The sequence below is a fragment of the Spermophilus citellus genome, assembly GCF_964194105.1.
Source record: "Spermophilus citellus genome assembly, chromosome: 15".
Classification (NCBI taxonomy): Eukaryota; Metazoa; Chordata; class Mammalia; order Rodentia; family Sciuridae; genus Spermophilus; species Spermophilus citellus.
Genome location: NC_138195.1, coordinates 46057935 through 46078127, shown reverse-complemented (window position 1 = coordinate 46078127; position 20193 = coordinate 46057935). Strand labels below are relative to the sequence as shown.

The 20193-nt window shown below is 36.3% G+C and overlaps 1 protein-coding gene across 3 annotated transcripts in view; it reads left to right on the top strand.

Annotated features, from left to right (window-relative positions):
* The window catches only part of MICU1 (mitochondrial calcium uptake 1), a 188988-nt gene that overhangs the window by 144015 nt on the left and 24780 nt on the right, over positions 1–20193 (top strand). For all 3 annotated transcript variants that reach the window (XM_081267168.1, XM_081267166.1, XM_081267167.1), the window contains 2 exons: positions 7042–7179; positions 17406–17514. In XM_081267168.1, the coding sequence (XP_081123294.1) occupies positions 7042–7179; positions 17406–17514 (247 nt within the window). The remainder of the gene's footprint in view (positions 1–7041; positions 7180–17405; positions 17515–20193) is intronic.

Sequence of the window (20193 nt, the reverse complement as noted above, 5' to 3'; positions counted from 1 at the left end):
TTGACCAATACACATGTTAGAGAAATAGTCACCCTAGTCAAAGAAAGAGTAACTTAAATGAGTTTTTTCCCTGGATAAAGTTGTTTTTAATTATCAAGCTTGATGTTGTTAAGGGTACTAAGATTATAAAATGACACATCTTTCTGGAAGTTAATTCAGAAAAATGACATTAAGAGCATTAAAGAGCTTATAGCTACTATGTTTATACTAAGGAGATTGGCAAAAAATAAAAGATCTGACAATACCAAGTGCTGATAAAAATGTGAACAATAGGGACTCTTTCATATACATAACTGATAAACATTATTAACGTATTGGGGAAATAATTGGATTTTATCTTGAAAAGTCAGCAGTTGTTGTTCTAGATTGATACCCTAGACTCAGAACTCTTGTTCCCTTTTCACCAGGACTCCTATGCAAGAATGTTCCTATTAGAACTGGGGATGTAGTTCAGTGGTAAGTTTGGGCTTAGCTTGTGCAAAGCCCTGGATTCAATCCCAGCACTACCATGAAGAACACTCATAACAGCATTTTTATAATAGCAAAATCTGGTGATAACTCAGATGTCCACTTACAGGGAAACTGATAAATAGTGGCATTTTTGTAAACAGTTGAAATCCATAATAGAATAAAAATGAAAGCAGCACAGTTAAGTGTGTCAATCTTAAAAATATGTTGATTAAATAAAGCAAATTGCAGAATAATACATCTAATATGAAACCATTTATGAAAGAAAGCAAAAGCATACAGTTAAAAGAAGGAAAAAATTGAGAGAAAGCCAGGAATAAGGTTAGTATGAAAAATTAAAAGTAGAGTCAAAATTTTCTGTCCTTGTTAGAAGTGGACCACAAACTTGACTCTAAAGCTTTCCAATAAATGATATTAGGGCTGGGGATGTGGCTCAAGTGGTAGCGCGCTCTCCTGGCATGCGTGCGGCCCGGGTTTGATCCTCAGCACCACATACCAACAAAGATGTTGTGTCCGCCAAGAACTAAAAAATAAATATTAAAAAATTCTCTCTCTCCTCTCTCACTCTCTCTTTAAAAAAAAAAAGAAAAAATAAATAAATGATATTAGAAGAAATTTATGATACCTTTAAAATAAGAATAAATCAACTGTTCTGATACCAAGGCCAGAAATTTCTCCCCAGATTATCTCTGCGGGCAAATTATTTAACTTCTTTCTACGTAACATTACCTTTTCTATAAAATGGAATAATCATAGTACCTGTTATATGGTGTTCTGAGAATTATATAAGTTCCTAGGATAGCACCTGGCAGGTGATAAGCACTCAGGCATGTACTCATTAGCCATAACAAATGGCATTCTCAAGACTGTCCTTACAGAAGTCAGTATCATGAAGTAGATATTATTAAGGGATAAGTGGTGAAATATTCCTCCCCTCAGATAGGGAATGTTCCCAACAACAGGACAGAGTGTTGTGAGCAAATGTTTTGAGCAAAACACTCAGTGTTTTGTCTGAGTTCAGTCAATACATATTTCCTGAGCTCCTTTGTTATACCAAGTTTTCCGTCTGGTAACTGAGAGGAGGGTACAGGACTTATTAAGCTGGTATTGTGCACCAGCCAACTCTAAGTACTTTAATCTTGGAATCATTTATATGTTGAATAATAAATAAAAGTTTTGAATGTACTTTTTCTACTCTTCAAATATGAAAGTAATATTCTGTAAAACTGAAGAAAGGCTAAGAAAAAGCAATATTGAAAGGATGCAGGAATAGTAATTGAACTTAATAGTCACAGTGAACAGAATAAACAGTTGAGGCTGTTACTTTCCAGAGAGGTGATATTATGGTGATAAAAATATTAATTGCAAAACAGGAGGGAAAATATTAATTGCTACGTTTTTTTAATCCTGACTAGATATCAAACTGTGCTAATATCTCTCTTTATGTTATCTCATTTAATCCATATGCAATACTATTTTGAGGTCACAAATATTATCTCCATTTTTTTTTGGTAAGGAGAAGCCAGCAAGTATGGATTTAAGCCAGAATTTGAACTCGGGCCTAAACACATATTTTTAGTCTCTTCAGTGAATCCATCCTTCTATGGAATGAAGCCAAAACTTATCAAGCTTTGGAAACCTTTTTCCAGATCTAAACTATTTTTCCCAACAAACTCAGCAAATATATTTTGATTTTTATTATCAGTAATAAATTCATGCATCAGTTTTATTATCTTCCTACTTGAGGCTATCAGTCTGCCAGGTTAACTTTTTCCTGGTATTACTATATGATTGGGATTTATATCAGTTAGTCAGTCAGTTGATTTCATCACCAGTCTGAACATTCTTTTAATTGTAGATGGACACAATACCTTTATTTATTTATTTTTATGTGGTGCTGAGGATCGAACCCAGTGCCTCACATGTGCTAGGCAAGTGCTCTACCACTAAGCCACAACCCCAGCCTCTGAACATTCTTTAAAACAATTTTTTAGTTGTAGATGGACACAATATTTGTTTGTTTGTTTGTTTTTATGTGGTGCTAGGGATCAAACCCAGTGCCTCACGCATGGTAGGCAAGCGCTCTACCACTGAGCCACAACCCCAGCCCCAATGATTTTTTTAAGACCCAGGTTTGGGTTTGTAGCTTAGGTTAGTCTCAAACTTTTAGGCTCAAGTAATCCTCCTGAGTTAGCCTCTCAAGTAGCTGGGCCTTACAGGCATATACCACCACACCCAGTTAAAACAGTTTTTAAAGTGGAAGTAATCTTTGAATTTCAAGTAGAAAAGTCTAGAGTTTAGGCTTAAAGTAAAGCTTTAAGAAGGGTGTACTCATGGCCTTGAGTCCTTTTGTGGCACCACGCATAAGACTCTGAGTTTAATCCCCAGTATCATAAAAAAAGAAAAGGAAAAAAAACTATTTGACAGTTTGTAATCTCATGGTCCAGTCTCATCTCCAAAGTTTATTTTGGCCCATGCTGAGGACAGTGACCTTCTTCCTCAGCTTGCCAAGGCACAATATTAGTTTTGACAGTGAAGATGCCTTTTACATTTAAAGACCAAGAAAATTCAGGTTCCTGACAATCTGGCTTAGGGTTCTCTGGTGTACCAATCCAATTGCAGAAACACAGATTTCAATTCCAGCTATGAAATATATATGTCATGCTCACTGTGTAGGTTTACAGTACGAAACATTGCCTAATCGTTTTTTCTTTTGATGGATATAATGGTGAGACTCCTGACAGTATCAACAGTGGCATGGTTAAGATCTCAAAAGCCACATACTGTCAGAGTGAAAAACATAGATGTGTTCAGCTCAGTGGCCTGAGCTCTCCATACAGCTTGCATCATGCAGTTCAGAATCTAGAAAAAGCCTATCAAGAAATTTATCATTCTGAAATATTTGTATAAGGGAAGGGTTTACTCTGGGAGATAGACAAAATTTTATGAAAGGTAATTATATGAAAGAAAGAAAACAGGATTGAAGTTCCTTTATTCTCCACAGGAGCAAACCTTCCTTCTATTACGTTTCAAAGGCAAAAAAAAAAAAAGAGAGAGAGAATTTCCAGCCGAGATTCATTAACCACAAAAGTCTTTAACATATAAAGGCCGACTTGCAGATACTGATTGTTTTTATTTTACTCTTTTTTAACCTTAATTTTGGACTTTGTTCATCATACATTTTCTTCTCTTCCTGACTTCCCATCTTCCTCAGATCATTTCATGTAGATATGTGTAGACCATCTGTCCTTCCAAAAGGCTGTCCCTTCTCTCAACAAGGGGCAGGGATGGGAATGGAGAGGCATAGTGTGGATAGAACGCCAGGAAAAATCTTGCAGACAGTTTTTTGGCTCCTCTTTTCTGGTCCTTCTTTGCCTGCCCTGCAGCCCCCTGGGGATCAACAGGGAGACAACAGCTTGTATCCATTTGAGAAAGTGGCAGTAGCACAAAAGGAAAGTGCTAGGTTGTTCAGCTTTCCTTTTAAACACAGAAAAGGGATACAGATGGTGGGTGGTGTGCTGGAACGCACATGTTCTGTGCCGTAGGATCAAATAGAATGGAAATTCTTAATTGTCATTGAAGTGGAACATAGGAGGTTCCAACATAAGTGGAACATATGTTTGGCTAAGGAAAATGCAAGCCAATGATTCAGATTGCTTCCAAATATACAAATAGAAGTTTTCTACATTGTGATAATTTTGTCCTAACCTGTGTCTTTCTCCAAAGGCTCTCCCTTACCTTGGAGATTGATTGCATGTGAGTACACCCACAGGATTTTCAAAGCTTGCGATACTTGGCCCATAGAGCTTTATATCTAGCTGCTACCCTTGAAAATTTAACCCCAGTGAAGGTCCTTGAGATACCACCCTCAAAAATCTTGGTAGGTCTTCAGTTAAAAAGTGTTAAATTAATAGGACATTAGTTCATGTCTGTTCCCATGAACAGTTTTGTGGAAAGAAAAAATTCCCCATGGCTCATTCCAACCATGTTGAAGAGCTCAGAAATAGGCTTGACTGTAGCTCAGTGGTAAGAGTACTTGCCTAGCATGCACAAGACCCTAAGTTCAACCCACACCACTAGAAAGAAAAAGAGAAAAACCAACTCAGAAATGAGGCAGCCATGCCTCAAAGGACCCTGCAAGTATAAACAGAGGTGCTGCCCAAAATCAAATTATAGAGCTAAAGTAGTAAGTTTCAAAATGAGCCGTAATACATGGATAAACGGAATTTTATAGTTTTTAAGCCTTTTAGTTCCAACTTAATAATAATAGAACCCATTATCAGAAGCCAGTTCAAATTTTCAAAAGAATAGTGGTAAAAATGCTAATTTAAACATCAAAATTGCTACTTGGGAATCTGCTGGAAATTTTCTTTTTGCCTTTGAAACATTACATAGGGAAGCTTTGCCCCTGTGGAGAATAAAGGCCTTTCTGTAAGCCTTGAGCAGGCCGAAGCTGCTGCCAGTGTTATGGACAAGAAACATTTCAGTGTTAAATCTGTCTTGTGGCATGAAGCTGAAAACTCATCTAGTGCAAATATAGGGGACTGTCCCACAGCTGTGAAACCCTCCAGACAAGGGGAGAGTAAAGGCTCTAAATTGTTAAAGCCTGGCTCCAAGAGCAGGGGCCTCTGCTTTGTTTCAGAAAAAGTCTAAAGATGAACTATGCAACCCCAGCTTTTACCCAGGTATCAGATTTCCCTGAAAATCTGATCTCAACGTTGCAGAAACTGTGTCCATTTACAAAATTTCGACAGCCATCCATTTTGTTTCAGGATGCTAAATTGAACCATAAATCAAACTTAAATTGAATCCTGAAAACTTTTGGTATTGTCAGAAATTAATCAGCTCTATAGAAGTGATGGTGTGACAAACATGATATATTGAGTGGTTGAGTTGAAAGGGAGGCCTTCACTTAATATTGATGATGTTGATTTCTTTGCAAATAGTTTTGCTTCTTACTTAACTATGACTTATAAGCCCCATGGCTGTCTTAGTTTATCTAAAACAGCATAGTGCTGTCCTACAAGTTGCATAGGTACCACTGCTTCCAAGCAGGAAGCAGTGTGGCATTCAGATAGTCTTTGGACCTAGCAGGGCTGGGTTTGAATCCCAGCTCTGTTACATGTAGCTGCACATTGCCTCAGTTTTCTTGTCTGCAATGTGAAATTAATAATAGCTGTTTCATAGAACTATTAGTGATTAAATGAAAGAAGTATAGATGGATTACCTGGCACATAGTACATGTTCAGTAAATGGTGATATTATTAAGGTAAATGGTGATATTATTAAGGTTTTGTGCCTTCCTCATTGCTATAGTCTCATCAGTGACTAAACTTACCAAGCCAGTTAAGAAAATGAGAATTGAAAGAGAATTCACTTTTGACTATTCTTTATTTCATGTCTCATGTGTGAATCTCATCTCCCTCCTAGATTCAGGTGAGGTCCCTGAGAATAGAAACATAATTTTTTCCTTCTTTTCTGTACCCCACAATGATAAGTACAAGTGTTAATCAACTAGAAGACATTCAGGAAACGCTTGTTGATGTGAACTTACTTAGTACCATCTTAGGTCTATGTATGCCCCTCTCATAAGAACAGATTTGGCTCTGCTGTCTAGAAATCCAAAAATCTCCCTGTGTTTTCTATTTTCCAGTAAAACCATGGAGAAATTTTGCCATCTTCAAATCATTTCTATTTGATTATTGGGCCATAGCTAGCCATTTTATTATTTGTTTATAAGTATCATTAACATTGCAGCTGCAACTGAGATAGCTTTCTTGTCTCCACTTTAAATGAAAATTTTATTTTCTGATTATCATTTAGATTAAGAAGTCCTTTATACTTAACATTTCATCTTCATATTTAAATATATTTAAGAACTGGGGATGTAGCTCGATAGTAAAGTGCTTGCCTACCAATAAATAAATACTATTTATTTATTTTTTTCAGCAGTTTTTGTAGCAAACAAGTCTAATGTAGGCATCCTACATTTTATGTATTTTTTTTTTCCTGAGCTCTGTTGATGTCCTAACATGCAGTTAAGCATTTTAGGGGAAACTTGAAAATACATTACTTTTATCTGAAATCCTCAAAGATCTGAGTGTGTAACAATATAGAATATACATTGAGAAACTGACTTGACTTTACATATATGTAACTGATCAGATTTATAATAATTAGCTTTTAAATTCTCTCTGAGAAGCAAGGACACAGATGACCTTAATTATTACTAATTATTACTTATTACTAAAAATAGTGTGGATTTATATGGAGCTTTAAAATCATGTTTATCCTCACAAGGATGTTCCTGACCTATGGAGAAGTATTAGAGGCTATTGAGTTCTTTTTTATCTTTGAGAAAATTGAGGGCCAGGGTAGTTGGGCAGCTTCTCTTAAGTCATAGTTAATGACAGATCTGATCTTAAAAGTTGGCTCTTCTGTTTCTTGGTAGTTTTTTTCAGTTCTTGCAAGCTTTATGCAACTATGTTCTTAACACAATTGATCATTCTACATTCCACATCAAAATACTTACCATTTGACTCCAAGAACACTCTTTTTTTTTCTCTCTCTCAGTTTGAACGCCATGATCCTGTAGATGGGAGAATTACTGAGAGGCAATTTGGTGGCATGCTGCTGGCCTACAGTGGGGTACAGTCCAAAAAGCTGATTGCTATGCAGAAGCAGCTCAAGAAGCACTTCAAAGAAGGAAAGGTAGGTCACTTTGGATGGAGAAAGAAAAGAAGCCATGGGAACTTCTGGTTATTGCAAAGGTAACAACATAATAGTGAGAAGAAGTTATGAACTAATTCATCTTTAATACTGAAGATGCAAAGGGAGAAAAAAAATAAGCAATGGAGGTAATAACCAGAATAACCCTAAGTTTCTTGTTCAGGCAAAAGTTGGTACTGTGCACTGAGATGGAGAATTTCAGCAGGAGGCTAGCTTGAATTGAAAGAAGAAGTTCAGTTGTGGATGTCTTGAGTTTAAGATATTTTTAACTCTCCAAATAGAGATAATCAGCAGACAACTAGATATTCTGTCTGTCTGCAGTTGATTTAGGAATCATCAGTACACTGTTAAGAGTTAAAATCATGAGAACAGAAAGATTTCCAAGGAAGGCATTACACAGAAAAGAGCTGTGGGCCAAGAATCCAGTGGAACACTAACATTTAAGCATCTCAGTAAGGAAATCTAGAAGAAATGATTATAGAAATACTTAGAGAGAGTAGTGAAATCAAAGTGAAGGAAAAAAAGAAGGTTCAGGAACTGAGGTTCTGCATTGTCCTGTGCAACAGAGAGGCACTAGTAAGGTAATGATGAACCTATCTGTTGGTTTTGATGAAATGGTAGTAACTGATAACCTTTGGGAGAGCTGTTCTGTTAGAGTAATACAGTTGGAAGGCAAATTAGATGAGAAGTAAGGAAGAAAAGAAAGAGAAAAAAGAAGAGAAGGTATAGACAGAGGGAAGTTACATATGCAAAATTTTGAGTTAATGTATTAACCTATATGGCTGCTATACCAAAGTACAACAGACTTTGAGTGGTTTTAACAACAGAAGTTTACTTTTTCATAGTTGGAGAATGTGTCGTCAGATAAGCTTTCCTCAGTACACATGGATAGACAGCAGCTCTTCGGTGGTATTCCTCCTTATAAAGATACTAATCCTATCAGATTACGGCCCACTTTATGACTTCATTTTCCCTTCTTATTTCCTTTGAGGCCCCCATTTTAGCTATACTAAGAGAACAATGGTTTCAGCACATGGATTTGGGGAGGGAAGTGGGGACACAAACAGTCCATAATTAGCAGGAAAAACAAACATGGCACATTGAGGAACTGAAAAGAGATAGTGTGGTTTAATCATACTGAATAAGAAAGACCTGAGATGAGGTCAGAGAGGGAGATGAGGGCCAGGAAATATGTGCGTTAGGATTAGAAGGTACCAAATTTATTCACAGTGCAGTGAGATGCTACTAAAGACACTACTGAAATGACATGGTTGTATATATGTTTGGAGAGAGTCCCGGAAAGGAGTTTGGAAAGAAATGAGTTTAAAAGCAAATAGTTTGATAATAAGATTATTAGAGAGTTTAGGAATGGTTACACATGCCTGTAATCCCAGCTACTCATGAGGCTAAGGCAAGAGGATCTCAAGTTCAAGGCTAGACTCAGCAATTTAGCAAGGCCCTGTCTCAAAAATAAAACAATAAAAAGGGCTGGGATGAGGCTCAGTAGTAGAGCACCCCTAGTGTTGAAAAAAAACGAGAGAGAATTTAGGAAGAGATGATCTAGAGTTTTTAACAGCTCTGAGATTTAAGACCAGGGATTCATTCTAACTCTACTCAACACCGCTCTCTGATACCTTTTACCACTAGCTGTACCTAGTGCAAAAAGGAAAAAAAGAAAAGGGTAAATGTTGGAACCCACTCAGCACTAGGGGTTGGTGGGATGAACAAACGGGCACATACCAGCTAAGAAGTCGGGTCTCTAAAAGACCACACCTGCGCATGTACACACTCACACAGACACATACAAAGGAGAACCCAAATCTTTTTCCCAAATCCCATGATTTCCTGCTGGACAATGATTACCATCTGGCCATGACCAGACAACTGACCTGGCAGTAAAAATGTTCCAAGAGAGATTACCAAGGTAATATGATATGATGGACATGAAACTTTTTGTCACTTTAACGATTCAATAATAAGCCAGGCTTGGAGTTCACACCGGTAATCCCAGCAGCTCCGGAGGCTGAGGCAGGAGGATCACCAGTTCAAAGCCAGCCCAGCAAAAGCAGCGTGCTAACAACTCATTGAGACTCTATCTCTAAATAAAATACAAAAGAAAATAGGTCTGTGGATGTAGCTCAGTGGTTGAGTGCCGCTGAGTTCAATCCCTAGTAACCTGCCCTAACCCACACACACACAAAAAAAGATTCAGTAATAAAGGCTTGAGGTGTGGCTTGTGGTAGAGTGCTTGCCTTGCATACACAAGGTTGAGTTTAATCCCCAGCACCACCAAAAAAAAAAAAAAAGCTAAATATTCATTTATTGAACATAAGAATACTATAGCTAGTGCTTATCCCAGTTTCCTTAGTCTTTTTGACTTTGTATAAGAAATCTTGAATGAATAGCATTGTCTCAAGTTGGTGAAAAGCACTTCTCAAGCAGACTTTTTTCTTCTTGTCTTGGATGTTGAAAAGCTAAAAGGACCCCTAAACCAGGTTGTGGGCTGCAACTGAGGACAGGTCAGGCCCTGATAAAAGCACAGCTCCTCTGAACTCAGTGCAGCCTGTTGCCAGAGCACGTATTCTTTTAGCTCTGGGTAAACTTATCATTAATGAAAAGTGAGAGAGTGAAGTATTTCTCTCCCAGAGAGTTCTTCTACACAACCTAATACTTGGCTTATGTCTATAGGAGATTTTTATTTCAGAAAATTGGTTACAAGTGTTCAGGTGGATTTTATAGGCCCTTGCCGAAAGCATAGTATTTTTTTAAGTATTTATTTTTTAGTTGTAGTTGGACACAATATCTTTATTTTACTTATTTATTTTTATATGGTGTTAAGGATCAAGCCCAGGGCCTCACCTGTACTAGGCAAGCGCTCTACCGCTGAGTCACAACTCCAGCCCAAAAGCATAGTATTTGCATTAGGAAACATTCTCTTTTTTTCTAACCAGACTTATTTTAAAGGTTTGTCCACACATTGATTTGATCTTTATTATCTAATAAAATATGATAGACTAATTCATATTTTATTATGAACTTAAATTTTAAAAAGCAATAAATTAGGTATTGGAGATATCCTTGAAGAAATCGGGTGCTTTAAGCTTTGGCAGGAGTTAATTTAGGACCTGAAGACCTTGGAAAAGAGCTCTGAAATGGAAGGGCATATTTTGTCAAATGATGAAAATCTGGAGTGCTAAATTACTTCTGGCCAGAATGTCTAGCCTGCTTTAGAAAGGAGATGAAGATTGATTGTCCTCTTGTGTTGATTAGTTTGTGAACATAGCAATTAACTACAATGAAAGTTAATGAAGGGCCTTTGCTCCTAAGGTTACCAGTCTCTAGGACCATGACTCATTAAAGGGAAAATCAACATCAGTTTTCTAATTGCTTCTTTTATTCCATTTGGATTTGTTAACATGAAAATAAAAGTTTTCATTTACCTCACATTAATCAGTTTCTGTATGGGATTCTATGTTAAGATATCAAATCAGACTGAAAAAGATTGAATTTTCTAATGGTGGTATTCAGTAAATATTTGCATGTAACCTTATGATCATGCAGTGCTTCACAACCATTTCTCTGTTTTTCTGGGGACTGAACCCAAAGGCACTTTACTAATGAGCTACATCCCCAGCCCTTTTTATTTTTTATTTTGACACAGGGTCTCACTATCTTGTTGAGGCTATCCTTGAACTTGCAATCCTCCTGCCTCAGCCTCCTGAGTCTCTGGGATATCCATCTGCCCTGTTAGATATGATTGTGCCTTTGAGAATACAGAGGCAGAGAAAGAGAAATTAATAACCCATCCAGAGTCTAGACTGAAATACAAGGCTTCCTAATCCAGATCTTATCTTTTTCATAGCAAAGTGCTATTTGTCCTAACCATATTCCTCCTCTAATGCAGTACTTCTCAACAATAGGATCACCTGGGGATTTTTTAAGAAATGCGGTTGTCAGGACCTTCTTCAAACCTATTAAGCCAAAATCTCAGTGGGTAGTTCCAGGCATCTGTTCCTTAAAGGCTCCCCTGGTTTCACTTCTCTCAACCTTTCTCCTCTTTTCTAACTCTCAAGGTCCTGCTCATACAAAGAAAAAAGTCTTCAGAGTTTAATAGAGTAAATTTATTACCACTAGTTTTGTAGTGATAAGCATGCTGACTTACTAAGGACTTCTACCTCCTACTTACCTAGTACTTTATGTGCATATTTTCTCTCCATTTATCATAACAATCCTGCTTGATAAATGAATCCTCATTTTTCAGATGGTTCTCAACTTTGTTTGCCAGAGATCACACACTATCTTGATAGATGTGCAAAATACAAAACCAAGGACTATCTTTAATAATTCATAATCTTCTTACTAATGACCCTATTTGTTGCCACTTTTTATTCTCTGTGGTTTGAATAAACACAAGGTTTGGGGGAAATAAGAAACCAGTGTCAGCAGGCTCCAACCTAAAGCTCTTAGGGAGATAGTTAGAAAGGAAAGTTATGGAAGCAGGTGTTGAAGGACCTTAAATCCTAGGCTAAGAAGTTTGAGAGTTTATCCAGCTACAGTGGGAAATCACTGAGATTTTTGAGAAGATGAAGATATTAAGAAAGTGGTGTTTTAGAAAGATTAGATACTTATAGAATATAAGAAACAGAAATGGTATAATTTCCCCTGCTGCAAGGCTACAATTGAAGAGGAGTCTGGGGTTTACAGTAGGGATGCTTTAGGAAGCAGGAGATTGAACAAAGGGAAGATGAGGAGATTGGTGGAGGTATGTTATATAAGGAGGAAGGAAGGAGACTATTTTATCTTTTCAGTGGGCCATAAAGGAAACTCGGGCAATTGCACTGACTCCTAGTAGATGGGTTTGCTATGACTGATTTTAAAAAACAGAGCCAGAGAATCATCTATTACAGTGTGTCGTCCATGGCCTGTCAGCACTGGATAGATATCTAGCTTTACAGATGACTCCACATGAAGCCTAATTTTCCTTCCCCCTTTTCTCATCTATTCCAACTGCATTTTATTTTTTAAAACAACTTTATTGAGGTACAATTTATATACCATAGAAGTCATCTAAAGTGTACAGTTCAATGATTCTTAGTAAATTCAGAGTGATGCAGTCATCACTGCCATCCCATTTTAGAACATTTCCAGAACATTTCTACTCCAGAAAGATCCCTCACACTAATTTTCAGTCAGTTTCAACCTCCGAAGGTTTGCCTGTTCTGGACATTTTATATAAATGAAGCCATAATAATGTAGTCTTTTTCTGTCTGGCTTCTTTTACTTAGCATAATGTTTTTAAGGTTTATCTATGTTGATGTTTGTACTAATAGTTTATCTTTTTATTGCTGAGTAGTAAATATAAATATATTATGCTTAGATATACTACATTTTGTTTATCCATTTACCAGCTGATAAACAATTGAATTGTTTCCATTAACAACTTTTATGAATAATGCTGCCATGAAAATTTACATATAAATCTTTATATCAACCTTTGTTTTTATTTCTCTTGAGAAGATTCCTAGGAGTGAAGTAGCTGGACCATATGATATATTTATGTTTAACTTTTTTTTCTTTTCTTTTTTTTTTTTTTTTTTTTTTTTTAGTTGTAGATGGACACAATACCTTTATTTTATTTATTTATTTATTTTTATGCAGTGCAGAAGGATCAAACCCAGTGCCTTACACATGTTAGGCGAGTGCTCTACCACTGAGCCACCACCCCAGCCCTATTTATGTTAAGCTGCCAAACTATTTTCCAAAATGGTTGTATCATTTTATGTTTCCACATGAATGTATAAAAATTCCAGTTTCTCCACATCCTCAACAACACTTTGTTATTGTCTATTTTTTATTACCGCCATTCTAATAAATGTAGTAGTATATCATTGTGGTTTTTATTTGCATTTTCCCAATGACTGATGATGAGAATCATTTCATGTACTTAGCCATTCATCTATCTTATTTGGTAAAATGTCTTTTCAAACCTTTTTTTTTTTTTTTTTTTTTTTTTTTTTTTTTTTTGCCATGCTGAGGATGGAACTTGGGCCTTATGCATGCTAGGCCAGTGCTCTACCACTGAGCTACACCCCTATCCCCAAATCATCTTTTAAATCAAGTTACTGGTCTTCTCATTTAATTGTAAGAGTTCTTTATGTAATTCTGGGTACAAGTCCTTTGTCAAACAAGTGGTTTTCAAATATTTTCTCCCAGTCTGTGATTTGTCTGTTTTCCCAGTATTTTGAAGCACAAATTTTAAAAATTTTGATGAAGTCTAATTTATCAATTTTTTTCTTCTATGGATTGTACTGTAGGTGTGTTATGTAACAGTTATTGGTTTCTTCAAGATCATGAAGATTTTTTCCTGTTCTAAAATTTTGTCAATTGCTTTTAGTTTTGAAAGAGACAGTTCATTTAACTTCCTAACGTTAAGTTCATTTTTACACAACTTAGTGTCTCTACTGTCTACAAATTACTATTAATCTCATCTTTTTAAATCACCTAGAGCCCAGTCTCATCTAAGTCCATCTTTCTAAAGGCAGATAGATAACTAATTTGTTGAATAGCTGGTCACAGGAGAAGACAAGTTCTTCATTTCTTATGTCCCCACCTCCCCTTTTTCAAGTGAAACCTTCTGTTGCCAAACCTAAGGGGAGGATATTTCCTTTTGACTACTACGTCTGCAGTTGACATCACTTGCCAGCAAATTATACATAAGCTATAGCCTTCCAGTCTGAACAGCTCAACATGAAGCAAGCATGTCTTTCAATCTTCTTTTTTTTATTATTATTTTTTTAATGTGCTGAGGATTGAACCCAGTGCCTCACATTTGCCAGACAAGTGCTCTACCACTGAGCCCCCTTTCAGATTTCATTTTAACATCCACATAGCTCGTGTCATATAGTCTTACTCTAGTTTTTTTTCTAATAGCCCTCTGGATTTTTACTAAAATAGGTACCAAGAAATAAGAATTTTGTGACTGGCGTCATCTTTTCTTTAAGGCAGCCTATCTATCTAAATTATAAGTTCCATAAAATCAAGGCCCATGTCCAGTACAATTTTATTTCTCTCACTGTTCTTGGCATAGTGCTGAGTGGTTAGTAAATGCTCAATATATATATATATATATATATATATATATATATATATGCCAAGTGTCATATATTTAGATTTAATAGTGACATAATGTGATTTGTATCCCACTGTTTTTCTAAGTCATCAAATGATAGCCACTCAATTCATATTGTTCTTTCTGTTCTCAAATAATTCTCAGCATAAGTAGACTAGTCTGGGACTATAGTATTTAATGTTTCGCAAAAAAATAGCTAGCAAGCATTAGAGGTTGTTTTTCAGAGTGAGAAATATTTTCTCTACAGTGTCCTTTCTGTTTTATGGATTTTTTGCGGAGATAGGAGGTATTGGGAATTGAACCTAGAGGTACTTAACCACTGAATCACATCCCCAGCCCTTTTTATTTTTGTTTTGAGACAGGATGTTGCTTAGTTGCTTAGGGCCTCACTAAATTACTAAAGCTGGCCTCAAACTTGTGATCCTCCTACCTCAACCTCCTGGGTTTCTGGGATTACAGGCATACATGAGCATACCTGGTAAGTTATTGTTTAATGGGTAAGGACTTCCCATTTGGAAAGGTGAACAAAATTCTGGAGATGGATGGTGGTGATGACTGCCCAATAGCATGAATATACTTAATGCCACTGAATTGTACACTTAAAATGGTTTAAGTGGTAACTTTTGCTTATATTAACACATACACAAGACATGTTAAACCTTTACTTATTAAAGTATGGATTTATGTAGGGAATAAGACAGAGGACTGATTTATTGAAAGGATTTTTGAAGATAAAAGGCTAACATAAAATCCCTAAAACAAGGTGCTGGGGTTGTAGTGCTCTAGCATGTGTGAGCACTTGCCTAGCATGTGCGAGACCCTGGGTTCAATCCCCAACACCACATAAAAATAAATAAACAAAAGTATTATGTTCATCTACAACTAAAAATATTTTTTTTAAAGAGAGAGAGAGAGAGAATTTTTTTAATATTTATTTATTTTTTTTAGTTCTCGGTGGACACAACATCTTTGTTTGTATGTGGTGCTGAGGATCGAACCCGGCCGCACGCATGCCAGGCGAGCGCGCTACCGCTTGAGCCACATCTCCAGCCCCTAAAAATATTTAAAAAAAAAAAAAACTCCCTAAAAGAGGCTGGGTGGCACACTCCTGTCATCCCAGTGACTCTGGAGGTTGAGGCAGGAGTATCACAAGTTCAAGGCCAGCGTCAACAATTTAGCAAGGCCCTAAGCAACTAAATGAGAACCTGTCTGTCTCAAAATAAAAAAAAAAATATGAAGAGCCCTAGCTCTGGGCTTCCATGTCACAGTCAAGAAATTGACCTCAAAGTATAAAAATATGGGGGCTGGGGATGTGGCTCAAGCGGTAGCGCGCTTGCCTGGCATGCGTGCGGCCCGGGTTCGATCCTCAGCACCACATACAGACAAAAATGTTGTGTCCGCCGATAACTAAAAAATAAAAAAAAAAACTATTAAAAAATTCTCTTTAAAATAAATTTTTTAAAAAAAGTATAAAATATGGGCCTTGCAGTTCACTGCCAAAAATCATGGAATTTGGTACATAGTAGATACTCCATAAATGTTTGAATGAATGCTTGAATACAGATGCACTATTGCCAGAATGCATACTATATAATTTCATTCATAAAGTTAAAAAGCAGATAAAATTAAACTATTTCTGCTTAAGGATGCATAAATAAGTAACAATGTTACTTAGGGGGGAAAAGGCAAGGAAATGAATCTCCTAAAAGTAGTAATAATTACTGGGGGTACAGGTAGGGGTAGAAATTATGACTGGGAAGGGACACTTTGTGGGGAAAGAAAGAGGCTTCCAAAATATTGACAATGATTGTCTCTTCCTTGACATGAATGGAGAGTCTTTGGGTGTTCATTTTAGAACAGTTTGTTAAGTTGTAAATTTGTATTTTATGCACCTTTCCATATGGCCTTCATATTCTACAATATTTGTAAATTCTCTGATTCTCAGGAGGAAAAACTTATAAAAGCTCCTGTGACATAATTATAGTAACCATATTTTAGCTGTCTGATAAAATGAAAGATACAATCAGCCTAGTTTGGAGAGTATCAGAAAAAAACTGTGGATTGTCTTATTAAGGTTACCTCCTTATTGAGTTCCTGATGTGGTTTCCTGGTTTAGGAAATGGAAATCCAAAGAGAAGCAGCACTAAGTAGAAGCTAGTCAACATCTGCAATCCATTAAAGACCCAAGGCTTCATTAAAAATGTCTACAGCATTCCCCAGTGTTTCCATTTCTTAGAAACTGTTTTCATTTCCATCACAGCTTGATATGTGAGAAGTGAGGAAAAGGCGAATGGCACAGCTCTTCCTCCCTGTAAAGGAACTCTCAGTAGCCCCTATTTTATAGAACTACTTTCACTTGAGCCATCATAGAATGGAAAATTAAGGAGTTGGGGATGTAGCTCAGTGGCAGAGCACTGGCCTAGCATGTGTGAGGCCCTGAGTTTAATCTCCAGCACTACACAGAAAAAAAGAAAGTAGAGTTAAGATGTACAAACACTGAACAGCTTTTGAAAAGGATGATTTCATTAGTAGTTTCTAAATTGAAATAATGAACAGCTTCCCTATTGCTTGGGTTTTGCTAAATACTGAAATTCATTCCCTATACATTGCTAACTTTGGTGGTTCTTTAATTAGCTTAAGCTTCAGAAAGCTTAGCTGGCCTGTGCAACTATTCAAATGAAAGTCCTGGCTCTGATATAACTTCTTAAGATGTATAACAGATCAAGTGGCTACAGCCCACTTAGGAAGTGTCATAATAGATAGTGTGACTAATGGGAAAGCATAGTTAGAACTATTTTTAATTAAAGATATCCAGCCATCACTACAAGCAGCTTTATGTCATGTTCTACACATGAAGGAGAAGCAATTAGCCAATTTGCTTTTCTCAGGGTAAGATTCTAGAATTTTGTTTCCCTATTATGTACAAATTTGACATTTCTTGACTAATAATTTATTCAATCTCTGATCTAGACATGAGCACAGATTTCTGCCTTAAAGCCATGAGTAGCTGCCTAGCTTTCTGCACTGTGTGCTGCTTTTTACTTCAGGTCCTGCCTTACCTTGCTGTCTCTCTTTTTAGGGTCTCACGTTTCAAGAGGTGGAGAACTTCTTTACTTTCCTAAAGAATATTAATGATGTGGACACTGCATTGAGCTTTTACCATATGGCTGGAGCATCTCTTGATAAAGGTAATTAAACCCAAAAGTTTTCTCTTGAAAGTATAAATATTGAATCTGCAATCTATTAGGTGACTGCCCTTCCTTAACAGTAAAATGCCAGATTTTCTTAATACTATCTTTTATTCATTTTGTTTTTGTCGGCACTATGTGAGCCTTGCATTTCACCTTGAGATGCCAAGCTCAGCAAATACATTTCAATATGTGAAATGCTGTAGTCAGGGCAGATGCCCATCTTTAAATGATTAGCCTTGAAAACAGTCATTTAAGCAGAAGCACAATGCATGAAACTGCAGGACTTCTTTCATCTGAGCCAGAGTTATAGCATACATAATGAAAAGCTGAAGTCATTCTGCAATTCAATTTTTGTCTTTGATGAGAAGGAGTGATAGGTTTATTTCTTATATTAAAGATTCTAAAAATAAAATCATGACTCAAAATAGGACCCCCTGTTGGCTTATTTCATATAGGTTCAGTTACAATTTATACAGGCAGTATGAAAAAGTAGAGGGATCAAAAGCACAATTTTTCATTTTACATTTTATTGTGAAATTTTTCAGACTTTCAGAGCAGTCAAAATAATTATTTAAAGAATATCCATGGGGCCAGGTGCAGTGGCACATGCCTGTAATCTCAGTGGCTTGGGAAGCTGAGACAGGAGGATCATGAGTTCAAAGCCAGCCTCAGCAAGACGAGGTGCTAAGTAACTCAGTGAGACTCTGTCTCTAAATAAAATACAAATGTGGCTCAGTGGTTGAGTGCCCCTGAGTTCAACCCCTGGTACAAAAAAAAAAAAAAAAAAAAAAAAAGAATATCCATCTATCCAGCTCAATTAACTTACTGTATTGGCTTGATCATATATCTATGCATAGCTTTATCCCTCTAACCATCAGTCTCTTATTTTTTGGTACAAAATTGCAGATGTAAGAATGTTTCACTTCCATTAATGCTGGTTCATTGCTTGTTAAAGTTACTTCTTCCCCCCTCGAGGTCAGTTTCTGTCCCCACTTATCAAAAGGCAACCTTTATTCTGATTAATAAACCAAAGATTAATATTACTTATTCTAGAACTTCATACAATGTACATTCTTTCTACGATTTCTCTCAACATAATGTTTTTAAGATTCATATATGTCATTGTACGTGTCAGTAGTTAAATTCTTTTTTATGAGGAGTTGGAATCTATTGTATAAATAGCCCAAAGTTCATCTTTTTTCTATCTCTGGACACTTTGGCTGTTCCCAGTTTTTGACTATATTCATTATCTAAAGTTGCTTTGAACATTCTTGCACAAGTTTTTTGTGATTTTTTTTTTTTCATTTGTCTTGGGCAAACACCTGCCTATAAGTGGAATTGCTGAGTCCAAGGGCAGGTAACTATTTATTCTGTATAAAAAGAAAATGTGGCTTTCTAGTTTTACCTTCACCATTTATTGAAAAGGTGCTCCATTGGTTTGCTTTGACACATTAGTGTGAACCTGTTTTCAGGGCTCTCTATTCTCCAACATTTATCCATGTATCTCTCTGTATGCCCACATTCACTTGATTACTGTAACTTTCTAGAAAATGTTTAGGTGTCAGCTCTTGTAAATACTCTGAACCTAGTTCTTCCTTTTCAAGATTGCTGTGGATATTCTAGGGTTCCTTGTATTACCATATAAATTTTAAAATCAGCTGGTCACTTTCTATGATATGAAAACTTTTTTATCATCACTGGCTCTTGTATTTTCTCAAATATTTTATGTATATTGAAATAATTATAGACTTTTCTCTTTTATTCTCTTAGTATGGTAGGTAACATTATTTATCTCTCAAAGCCCTGAAATAAATCTAACTTTTCTAGAAGCTTTTACAGATACTACATTGATTTGCTAACATTTTGTTGAATATCGAGGGATGTTGGTCTGTAATTTTCTTTTTTTGTGATGTCTTTTCAGATTTTATATCATAATATACTGACCTTATAAAATGATCTAGGAACTTTTTCTCCTCTGGTTTCAGAAAGGGCTTAGGTAAGGTCTGGGGTGGTAGCTCAATGATAGCGCACTTATCTAGCATGTACAGAGGCCCTGTGTTTGATTCCCACTACCACAAAAATAAAAGAAAGAGCGAGCTTGTGTAAGATTCACATTCCTTCTTTCTGAATTATTTGGTAGAATTCACCAGTGAAACTATCGGATCCTAAAGTTTTTCTTTTTTTTTTTTAATTTCTTTTTCTTTTTTTTTTTTTTTTTTTTTTTTTAGTTTTTGACAGACCTTTATTTTATTCATTTATTTATATGTGGTGCTGAGAATCAAACCCAGTGTTTCACACATGTCATGCAAGTGCTCGCTCCACCACTGAGCCACAATCCCCTAATGTTTTTTTGTGGGAAGCTTTTGATCATTTAATGCTTAATAAATATATAGACCTTTGGAGTTTGCATTTTATCTTGTTGAATATTTCAAATTTGTTTTCTTTCTTTTTTTTTTTTTTTTTTTTCTGGAAGGGTAGATACTAGGAATTCAACCCAGGGGTGCTTTACCACTAAACTACATCCACAGTGCTTTTTTGAGATAGGGTCTTGCTAAGTTGCTTAGGGCTTCACAAGTTGCTGAAGCTGGCCTCAGACTTGAGATCCTTCTGTTCAGCTCCCTTAATTTGCTAGTATTACAGGAATGCACCACTCTGCCTGGCTGTGTCTTTTTCATT